Source organism: Rhinatrema bivittatum, chromosome 6, assembly GCF_901001135.1.
Source record: "Rhinatrema bivittatum chromosome 6, aRhiBiv1.1, whole genome shotgun sequence".
NCBI classification, from domain to species: Eukaryota; Metazoa; Chordata; class Amphibia; order Gymnophiona; family Rhinatrematidae; genus Rhinatrema; species Rhinatrema bivittatum.
Window position 1 is genome coordinate 139,130,870 of NC_042620.1, and position 12,189 is coordinate 139,143,058.

Here is a 12,189-nt window from a genome sequence, read left to right on the forward strand (position 1 = left end):
AGTGAGATCCGATCAATAACCTCTACAACAGTATAATCACTTCCTTTTTTTTCTACTTGTTATGCTTCTCCCTGTACTCTCCAACATCCTTCTATCTCTGGCCTTGTCACACTGTTTTGCTTCCATGAAATCAGTGGATATAATCTCCCTGAGTTCTCTTTCCTGTTCTGTGGACATCAGTAACTCATCCTTCATTGTGTATTGTTTCCTTAAACTTCTGCACTCAAAATGCATAACTGCATTTTTAGTATAGAAAACTGTCAAGCAGTCAGCCACTCCTTGAGCTTTCTTAGATTGCTTCTTATACTGTGTATTCCCTCAGGCATGTAAGTGTATTTTTCATTACTTTGGATATATGAAATCAAACCTGGTCTAAAATAGACTTCATTTATCTGTGAAAAAGGAAATTGCATCAATTTCCTTTAAAAGGATATAAAGGTTTCTCTCTATCAATTTGACAATCTGAGTGACCGCTGGAAGGCCAGGGAGGCAATTTATAAATATGCTAAATAACACAAAAAATTGGATAGTCATGAATACTTTTCTATGATTTAAGAACCATCTTATTTATAGTTTTGTATTATCCTGAAAAACAAATGTTCTCCTGTATCTCAGGGACTGAATTTAAGAACAACTCTATTATGGGTGAAAAGAGAGGAGAGAGAGACTGACTCTGAAGCAAGTTTAGTAGGTGTTTGAGTTCAGATTCTAATCTGATTCTTTGGTGTCCCTTTTTAATATGCAGTATAATTGGTGCTATAGGCCTACCATACTAATTTAGATATTTTATTTTTAAAAGGCTGAAGAAATAACTCTAACAATTGGTCAGGCATTTGACTTGGCATACAGAAAATTTCTGGAGTCTGGTGGTAAAGATGTTGAAACTAGAAAACAGATTGCTGGATTGCAGAAGAAAGTAAGTTCTATATAGTTGATTTATATTTATTTATATGAAAGTATGTTTTTAGGTCTCTGTTCATCTAGGATTTTTTCTTTCAGTTAAATGAAAAAAACTACTTTTAGGATTGTACCAAATAATTCTAGGATTCATATAGTATGTAAACTTGTTGTTTTAAACTTCTACTCCAGTGCCCACTAAGTAAAGGATTACTTCAGCTAACTTTTTATTTAAAGAAATGATGGTTTTTTGAGTCACTCTACATGACTAGTTCTTCAGCCCACAAATCTCTCAAAACCTATTAATGTGAATAATCATTTCTGAACAAGGTCACATGCATCTGTAATCTGCAGTCCTAACTGGTAGACAGATATATTGTGTCATAGGTGAGTATCAAGGTGAAGCTGTATATTATTTTTACTTATTTTTAAATGCTTATATTCTGTCTGACATAAGTCTCCTACTAAATGGATTGCTACAATAGATGCCCATAAATTAGCAATACAACACAAACAACGTAATGAAATCATGCATGAAATCATAAGAACACAAGAACATGCCATAGTGGGTCAGACCAAGCCCAGCATCCTGTTTCCAACAGTGGCCAATCCAGGCCATAAGAACCTGGCAAGTACCCAAAAACTAAGTCTATTCCATGTTACTGTTGCTAGTAATAGCAGTGGCTATTTTCTAAGTCAGCTAATTAATATCAGGTAATGGACTTCTCCTTCAAGAACGTATCCAATCCTTTTTTAAACACAGCTATACTAACTGCACTAACCACATCCTCTGGCAACAAATTCCAGAGTTTAATTGTGCGCTGAGTGAAAAAGAACTTTCTCCGATTTGTTTTAAATGTGCCACATGCTAACTTCATGGAGTGCCCCCTAGTCTTTCTATTATCTGAAAGAGTAAATAACCGATTCACATCTACCCGTTCTAGACCTCTCATGATTTTAAACACCGCTATCATATCCCCCCTCAGCCATTCTCCAAGCTGAAAAGTCCTAACCTCTTTAGTCTTTCCTCATAGGGGACTTGTTCCATTCCCCTTATCATTTTGGTCACCCTTCTCTGTACCTTCTCCATCGCAATTATATCTTTTTTGAGATGCGGTGACCAGAATTGTACATAGTATTCAAGGTGCAGTCTCACCATGGAGCGATACAGAGGCATTATGACATTTTCCATTTTATTCACCATTCCCTTTCTAATAATTCCCAACATTCTATTTGCTTTTTTGACAGCCACAGCACACTGAACAGACGATTTCAATGTGTTATCCACTATGATGTCTAGATCTCTTTCTTGGGGGGTAGCACCTAATATGGAAGCTAACATTGTGTAACTAATAGCATGGGTTATTTTTCCCTATATGCATCACCTTGCACTTAACCACATTAAATTTTGTCTGCCATTTCGATGCCCAATTTTCCAGTCTCACAAGGTCTTCCTGCAATTTATCACAATCTGCTTGTGATTTAATTACTCTGAACAATTTTGTATCATCTGCAGATTTGATTACCTCACTCTTCGTATTTCTTTCCAGATCATTTATAAATATATTGAAAAGTAAGGCACTCCACTGTCCACTATTTTCCACTGAGAAAATTGTCCATTTACTCCTACTCTCTGTTTCCTGTCTTTTAGCCAGTTTGTAATCCATGAAAGGACATCACCACCTATCCCATGACTTTTTACTTTTCCTAGAAGCCTCTCATGAGGAACTTTGTCAAACGTCTTTTGAAAATCCAAGTACACTACATCTACTGGTTCACTTTTATCCACGTTTATTAACTTCTTCAAAAAAGTGAAGCAGATTTGTGAGGCAAGACTTGCCTTGGGTAAAATCATGCCGACTTTGTTCCATTAAACCATATCTTTCTATATGTTCTGTGATTTTGACGTTTATAACATTTTCCACTATTTTTCCTGGCACTGAAGTCAGGCTAACCGGTCTGTAGTTTCCCAGATCGCCCCCGGAGCCCTTTTTAAATATTGGGGTTACATTAGCTATCCTCCAGTCTTCAGGTACAATAGATGATTGTAAATCTAGGTTACAAATTTTTATTCAATCAGGCCTACCACATCTTCTAGGTTCACCATGATTTGGTTCAGTCCATCTGAATCATTACCCATGAAAACCTTCTCCAGTACGGGTACCTCTCCAACATCCTCTTCAGTAAACACCGAAGCAAATAAATTATTTAATGTTTCCGCGATGGCCTTATCTTCTCTAAATCGTTTAGAGAAAAATCTTAAGGCTTTTTTTTTTTACCCATGCTTTAGGTACTTTATAAATATTCCCACACTGTTCACCTATGCTTCATCTGTCATTAGTGTGCCAGGTTCCCTATTGGATCCATTATACTATAAAACAGCTATTCAGTTTTATTAATGTTTTGTTATATGTTAGTTTTTATGTTTAATTTTATGAGTTTTTATTTTAACCCGCTCAGAATGGTAGATGGATGGCTAACAAATATTTTAGATAAAAATAAATTATAAAAATACGTAAGCAGCTGTACACGAGGATTTTCCTCTTCCAAAAGATGCATTGTTTCTCACAGGACAAGCAGGATGGTAGTCCTCACATATGGGTGACATCACAGGATGGAGCCCAATCATGGAACACTTTTGTCAAAGTTTCTAGAACTTTGACTGGCACCTACTGGGCATGCCCAGCATTGCACTAACCCTGCATCCAGCAGGGGTCCCCCTTCAGTCTCTTTTTTTCCGTGCAGCAGTAGACACGCGGGTTAAGGAGCCCTCGAGATTCTTGACAGGAATTTTCCTAACGGAACTTATTGCTAAACTTTCAAAAAATTCTACCCCATAGGGGTCCCCCTATCGATTCCATAGTCTGCGTTCGTAAGGTAAGGCTTTACCCTCATTTGCGGTCAATTCCCGTTGAGTTTTCCCTTCGGGGCCTACTGGCCATTGACCGTACCGCGGCTAAATTTTTGTCGAAGTCATGGCGTCGGGTTTTCGTCAGTGCCCCGATTGTCCTCAGACAGTGTCCATCACAGACCCGCATAGGGTCTGTGTGTTGTGTTTGGGGTCGATCCATGATGTCTTAACTTGCACCAAATGTGCCCAAATGACACCGAAGGGCCGTAAGGCCCTCTCAGAGAAGATGGAGTTTCTTTTTCAGGCAAAGCCACCGACTCCATCAAGCGCTTCGACATCGTCTGAGCCAGTGCCATCGACCTCTCGCCAGCAGCGAGACCCCGGTGCTGTCCACCCAGCACCAACTACTCCAAAGGCATCAACTTCTTCCTCTGGCTCCGGAGAAGGACCGAGGAGAACAGCGTGAAAAGCGTAGACACGTCATCAGAAGACTCAGTCCACTAATCCAGGCAAGCCCTCGGCATTGGCGTCGACAGAGCCACCGACAAAGAAATCCCGTCCAGAGAAGGCCCCATCCTCCTCTGCGACTGGGTCACCGAGGTGTTCCCCATCTTCATTGGTGCAGGGAGCCGCAACTCCACTTTACAGATGGACCCTCCAGCTGCGCCAGTGCTGCCTCCTACTCTGGAGCTGGGGTTCCACACCCCAGACTTCCGCGAGGAATTGGATCAGATGATCCAAGAGGCCATCGGAAAGTCACTGCAGGGTTTCCAGCCTAAGTATTAGCCGGCACCGATGCCAGCTCCAATCACTGACCCGATTCCCTTGGCACTCGCACCGCTACTTCGCAGGCTGGATGCGTTGATCAGTGCCCTTCCGGTGGAACAGAGGATACCGGTATGTCCAACGCCTTCCACCCCAATTCCTTTGTCATCAGACGATGAGGAAGCACCGAGGCCAGAACCTATGCCCGGACCGTCTGGGAACTTGCCACCGACTCGCCAATTGATGTCACAGATACCATCGATACTGCATCGTCCTCAATCGGTGCCTCCATCAATGCCATCTGTGCCTCCTCCGATGCCGTCAGTGCCTAGACCTGATCCTTCAGGAATAGCACCATTACTTCCCTCTGGAGATCCTATGGGAGCAGGTGATCAGCCTTATGATCCTTGGACCGATGATTCTTCCCAGGATTCTGATGATCTACCTTCAGAGCCATCTCCCCCTGAGGAGAGAAGCTATACCATTCCAACTTCAGACGGAAGAGGAATCCAGACACAAGATGCTGGAAGTGCTCCAATTTGTAGATGCACCCACAGAAATCATGTCCATACCCGTTTATGAAGTCCTCCTGGACTTGTTGAAGAGGAATTGGGAGCATCCAGGATCTGTAGCACTGGAGAATCGAAAAACAGATGCCACCTACCTGGTACAGACCGCCCCTGGTTTCCAAAAAACACAGCTGGATCACCATTCTGTGGTTGTAGAATCAGCCCAGAAAAAGGCACAACGTTCTAAGCCTCATTCTTCCATATCTTCGGGGAAAGAACAGAGGCCCCTGGATGCATTTGGCTCAATGCTTATTTCTCTCATTGCCTCCTACCAGTTATACATGACCCAGTATAAACAGAGACCTATTTAAAAAGATCCAGGAATTTTCTGAGTCTTTACCTGACCAGCTTCAGGATCAACTCAATACCCTGGCTCAGAAGGGTCTAGATGCTGGCAAGCATGAGGTCCGCGCTGCCTATGACATTTTTGACACTGCTTCTAGGGTGTCTGCAGCAGGAATTAGTGCACGAAGATGGGCCTGACTAAAGTCCTCTGACTTAAGACCAGAGGTACAGGACCGGTTGGCTGACCTGCCCTATGCTGGAGATAATCTCTTCGGGGACAAAATCCAGGAGACTGTAGCACAGCTCAAAGACCACCACGAGACGGTACGCCAGCTTTCATCTGTGCCTTCTGATTTTCCGTCCACCTCTAAAAGGACATTCCGAAGAGAGACTAAGCGGCCGTCCTTCAAGCCACAGAGATATTATCCTCCTGCTCCTCGAGGTCGCCCCTCCAGACCTTACCAGAAGAGTCAGGCCAGACAATCCAGGCCTCAGAAAACTCAGCCAGCTCCTCCACCGGGTCCAGCTGCTGGATTTTGATTCCTCGCTGGAGAGCATAAGCCATCCTCCTCTACTGTCCGTACCTCTCGGCGGTCTGTTGTGCCACTTCACCAACCTATGGCACACGATCACTTCAGATCAGTGGGTACTTGCTGTATTGACTCAAGGTTACTACCTCAACTTCCTGTCTGTACCAGCAGACTCCCCACCTTGGCCGATGTGGGGGATCATCCTACCACTCCGCTCTTCTGGGTAGAAGGTTTCAATCCTCCTGAAATCCCAAGCAATATAACCGGTGCCCCTCTCCCAGCAGGGGTTCTATTCTCAGTGTTTCCTCATTCCAAAAAAGTCAGGAGGCATTCGTCCAATCCTGGACCTCCGTGCCTTAAACAAGTATCTTCAGAAAGAAAAGTTCAGGATGGTAACCTTGGGCACTCTACTTCCTCTTCTGCAAAGAGGTGATTGGCTTTGCTCTCTGGATCTTCAGGACGCATACACACACATCTCGATCACTCCGTCTCACCGCAAATTCTTTCGATTCCTAGTTGGCCCCCGGCACTTATAAGGGCTCCAACTCAAAAGGACGCACTAGCCTCCTTACGTCTAACTCCCCATACATTGCTGTCTCTGGTTTCTGATCAACTATCCCAAGTCCAGCCTAGTTCCATCTCAAACCCTATCCTTCATAGGAGCCGACCTGGACACCGTGCAGGCGAAAACATTCCTCCCTCAGGATCGACCTCGTACTCTCATGTCCCTAGCGCAATGCCTCCAGGATCAAGATTACACGACAGCTCATTTCCTCATTTTACTGGGTCACATGGAATCCTCTGTACATGGCATGCCTCGCTATGAGAGTCATGCAATGGACTCTGAAGTCCCAGTGGGTTCAGGCTTATCATTCAATGTCCTGCATTGTCCACGTTACCAAGCAGCTCCGCATGTCGCTGGCCTGGTGGATGCGGCTCTCCAATCTTCAAGGCCTTCTCTTTCAAATTCCAAAACCTCAAATTATCCTCACAATGGACGCCTCCAACCTAGGTTGTGGTGCTCATGTCGACGGCCTCCAGACTCAGGGAACCTGGTCTCCAGAGGAAGCCAAACATCAGATAAGTTTTCTGGAGCTTCGGGCGATCAGATATGCCCTCAGAATCTTTCAGGATTGCCTCTCAAACAAGGCCATCCTAATTCAGACAGACAACTAGGTGGTGATGTGGTACATCAACAAGCAAGGGGGAATGGGCTCCTACCTTATGTGTCAGGAAGCTGAACAGATATGGGCGTGGGCTCTTTCCCACTCAATGTACCTCAGAGCGACCTACTTGGCGGGCATGGACAATGTTCTAGCGGACAAGTTGAGATGAACTTTTCGTCCGCACGAATGGTCTCTCAACCCCTCTGTAGCGGACACCATCTTCCAACATTGTGGGTATCCACAAATAGACCTCTTTGCGTCCATCCACAAGTGCAAAGTAGAGAACTTCTGCTCCCTCACTCGCAGCCGCCACTCACAGCCGAGGGACTCTTTTGCCCTCTTGTGGTCCAGCGGTCTCCTCTACGCGTACCCTCCACTTCCACACATATCGAAGACTCTCGTGAAGTTACAAAGGGACAAGGGATTAATGATTCTGATAGCCCCTCACTGGCCACGCCAAGTCTGGTTCCCAATCAGTTCGCCGGCGCATCCCTCTAGGGGCGAATCCACTTCTGATAACTCAGAACGACGGGTGCCTATGCCACCCCAAACTCCAGGCCCTATCCCTGACGGCCTGGATGTTGAAAAGTTAATACTCCAACCCCTTAACCTTTCGGAGTCGTATCCCGATTCCTGGTAGCTTCACGAAAGCCTTCCACTTGGTGCTCTTATCGTTCTAAGTAGACCCCTTCACTTGTTCCACTGCAAAGTTTCTGGACTATCTCTGGCATCTGTCAGAATCAGGCCTGAAAACTTCCTCTATAAGAGTGCATGTCAGTGCGGGTAGCCGCTTTCCACAACGGAGTAGAAGATGTCTCTATTTCGACACAGCCCTTAGTATCACGCTTCTTGAGAGGTTTGCTGCACCTGAAACCTCCATTGTGCCCTCCGGCCCCCACTTGGGACCTTAACGTGGTCTTAGGGCGGCTCATGAAACCTCCATTTGAGCCTCTCCGCTATCTCACCTGGAAAGTAATTTTTCTTCTTGCTATAACATCCGCTTGCAGAGTTAGTGAGTTACAGGCATTAGTCACCTACCCGCCTTACACTAAAATTCTACATGACGGTGGTCCTCCGTACACACCCTAAGTTTTTACCAAAGGTAGTGTCTGAATTTCATCTTAATCAATCCATCATCTTACCTACTTTCTTCCCAAGGCCCCATTCAAACCCAGGAGAAAAGGCTCTACATTCCCTGGACTACAAACATGCCCTAGCTTTTTATCTGGAGTGCATGTCAGCCCACAGGAAGTCCACTCAATTATTTGTTTCTTTCGATAACATCAAATTGGGAAATCCAGTGGGAAAACAGACCCTTTCTTCTTGGTTGGCGGACTGTATCTCCTTTTGCTACCAGCAAGCAGGCATTCCGCTACAAGACTGTATGAAAGCACACTCTGTTAGGGTCATGGCAACCTCAGTGGCACACTTTCGTTCGGTGCCACTTATTGATATATGTAAGGCTGCGACCTGGAGCTCTCTCCATACCTTCACAGCCCATTATTGCTTGGATAAGGCTGGTCGGCAAGATTCCATTTTTGGCCAGTCTAAACTACGAAACGTATTCTCAGCTTAACTACCCAACATCCTACCAGACCCGTTTAAGGTTTTCAGGATGCCCTCCTACCCAAATCCACCCCTGTTGTGCCTGTTGCACGTCTTTGGGTGCATTTGGTGCACTTTCTCAGCTCGCTACTCACCCATATGTGAGGACTACCATCCTGCTTGTCCTGTGAGAAAGCAGAGTTGTTTACCTGTAACAGGTGTTCTCACAGGACAGCAGGATGTTAATCCTCACGAAACCCGCCCGCCACCCCGTGGAGTTGTGTTTGCTTGCGATTTGTTATTTTATTTTTCACAAGTACTTCTTGCTATAAACAAGACTGAAGGGGGACCCCTGCTGGATGCAGGGTTAGTGCCATGCTGGGCATGCCCAGTAGGTGCCAGTCAAAGTTCTGGAAACTTTGACAAAAGTGTTCCGTGATTGGGCCTCCATCCTGATGTCACCCATATGTGACGACTAACATCCTGCTGTCCTGTGAGAACACCTGTTACAGGTAAGCAACTCTGCTAAACTAACTAAACAGGTACAAAAGCATGAACCAAGATATGAAAATCTTCCTTTGAAAGAATATATTTCACATCTTAATAATGAAGCTTATAAAAAGTTGATTTCACAACATGTTTTATCTGTGGATTTAAAGATAATTTAGGATCAGGGGTGAACCTAGATCACAAACATCAGCAGAAAATCTTATTAAATGGTTATTTATTGACAAGCCAGGCAGATCATCAGGGGACTCATTCTGTCTAATCCAAATAACCTCAGACTTGACAGCATTTAACCCTAACATATTCTGATTAAGCCACACATTCATAGCTTGAAGGAAGAACCACAAATTATCAAATGCAAGTAAAGGACTATCTGAGGCTGATAAAAATAGTTAGATCATTGTTATAAAGCCTGAATTGTACTCCATATGAAGAGATAAGGGCACAAAGAGGATACATGTATATAATATTAGAATGAGAGAACTGACTTCCAGGTAGATTGTTGACCTGTTGTTTTAACCTGTTCGCAATTCATAAAAAAAAGATTTCAACCAACACACAGTACAAGTATGTCAGTTCTGAGGTGATGCATATCGTCAACAAAATGCCATGGCAAACAGAATCAAAAGCTGCAGAATTGTCCAGTAACACTAATATAATAGCACCATTACTGTCAATCACATGCAGCAAGGACTCAGCCAATGAGACAGTGTCTCTGTGGAATGCCCCTTACACTCATTCCAATGTGAATTTTGTAATAGGTTTTCTTCCAAAAAATACTGTTAACTGTGACAAAACAGCCTTTTGACTGCTATTCTAGTATGTTTCTTAAACATCTTTTATGAGGTAACTGTTGCTTTGAATTAGGTAACTTAGAATCATCAATAAAAAATATAATTTAGCTCTACAGTATATAAAATAACATCTTTAATATAAACAAATATACTAAAAAATTTTATAAGCACAACACTGAAGACATTCGTTGGTGTAGACAACAAGTCATGTACAATAAAATTTCAAAAGAGTTTTGATAGAGGAACAATGGGGCCACAGCAGTGCCAACATCGAATATGCAGTCTACTGAGATAATTACTATACTTTGTTAAAATTGGCCATTAATCCATATAATGACCAATCTCAGTGTGGGTTTTATTTGAGGATTTAACACTCAACTTTTTAAGGGGTCAATTTTCAAAAATTCTTCAGTGATTCACTTAGGTCCCTAAATTTTAGGAACCTAAATCTTCTTACATTGTCACCCAGATTTAGGACTACAGTTCATTTGTCTAGAGTTATGTGAATAAAATGAGAAGCTTGGAAGAAAGTGCCAAGGTGGTGGCAGGATTACAAACTGGTTGACTAATAGGAGACAGAGTGTAATGGTAAATGGAACATACTCTGAAGAGAAAACAGTGTTAGAGTGCCTCATGGTTCACTTTTGGAACCGGTTCTGATCAATATCTTTGTGAGCAACATTGTGGAAGGGATAGAAGGTAAAATTTATTTGTGGATGATACTAAGATCTGTAATAGAGTGGACATGCCTGAAGGAGTAGAGAGAATGAAAAGGGATTTAAGAAAATTGTAAAAGCGGTCGAAGATTTAGCAACTGGGATTCAATGCCAAGAAGTGCAGAATCATCCATCTGGGGTACGGTAATCCATATGAGCTGTATGTGATGGGGAGTGAAAAATTGATGTGCACGAACCAAGACAGGGATCTTGGGATAACCATGGGGGTCATTTATCAAAATGCGCTCAGGCATTTTCGCATGCGTTAAGGGCTTATCGCATGCGAAAAGCCCCATTATCGCATGCGATAGCACCATATCGTATGGTGCGATGCAAATCCAAAAAAGAGGAGGAGTTAGGGGCGGGAGTGGGCTGGGTTTGCCAGTCTGCGAAGTGCTATCGCACAGACTTAATGCCGATTTTAACTACACCTTTTTCAGTAGCGTTAAGCCGTGCAATAGCTTTCATTACGGGGTGGTAAGGTGTTAGCGCATTTCACGATGTCTCCTGAAAGTCCTGTTTTAGTAGGTTTGAAGCTCCCGGAGCACCAGACTAGCCATGGGTGGGGGGTGGGGGGGTCAGGGAAGAGAGAGAGAGAGAAAGCGAGCCTAGCCATAATGTCCTCTCCCTAGATAGGTATTTGTATCCCTATGGGTGGCCCACCTAGTTACTCGAGGTGAGGTTTAGGTATTAGTGTAGGGGGTTAGGGGCCACTTTGGCATTCAACGTGAGACGTACGAACAGAACAGTGGTCTCTTGTGAAGAATTGATGACCTACAGAGAGGAAACTCACCCAAAGATGAGATTTGTGCAATGTTTTCTCTACCTAGCTTGATGTTACCCAGGTAGTGTGTCCATCAAGCTAGGTTGAGAGAACCTTGCACAAATATCATCTTGGAGTGAGTTTCCTCACTCCAAAAGGTCATCAAATCTTCACAAGAGACCACTGTTCTGTTCGTATGTCTCACTTTGAATATCAGTGGCCCCTAACCTCCTACACTAATACCTAAACCTCACCTTGAGTTACTAGGTGGGCCTCCTATACAAATATAAATACCTATCTAGGGAGAGGACATTATGGCTAGTGGCTCTCTCTCTCTCTCTCTCTCTCTCTCTCTCTCTGTTCCCGCCACCCCCCCCCCCCCAGTGGTTATATGCAGGAAATACAACAGGTTTGGCACTTATCGCAAAGTCTGAAAACATTATCACAATTTGCGCGAACTTAGCTCTTCGCATAGGTAATTAGTGTGGTTTATGCTAATAGACAGTTTATCACAATTTGCACTAATTACCTATGCGAAGAGCTAAGTTAGCGCAAATTGCGATAAACTGTCTATTAGCATAAACCACACCCCTTTTGCTATCGCATGCGATACTTATCGCATTTTGATAAATCAAGGCCCATGTTTGGAGATCTGAAGATGTGAAGCAATGTGACAAAGTGATAGCTAAAGCCAGAAGTATGCTGGGCTACATAGAGAGAGGAATAACGGCAAGAAAAAAGAGGTGATAATGCCCCTGTACAGGTCCTTCGTGAGACCTCACTTGGAATACTGTGTTCAAT

The 12,189-nt window shown here is 43.7% G+C and overlaps 1 protein-coding gene across 6 annotated transcripts in view; it reads left to right on the forward strand.

Moving 5' to 3' along the window:
* Window positions 1-12,189, forward strand: part of GULP1 (GULP PTB domain containing engulfment adaptor 1) — a 611,398-nt gene that overhangs the window by 492,749 nt on the left and 106,460 nt on the right. For all 6 annotated transcript variants that reach the window (XM_029605977.1, XM_029605980.1, XM_029605975.1 and 3 more), the window contains one exon: window positions 800-916. In XM_029605977.1, coding sequence (XP_029461837.1) covers window positions 800-916 — 117 coding nt within the window. The remainder of the gene's footprint in view (window positions 1-799; window positions 917-12,189) is intronic.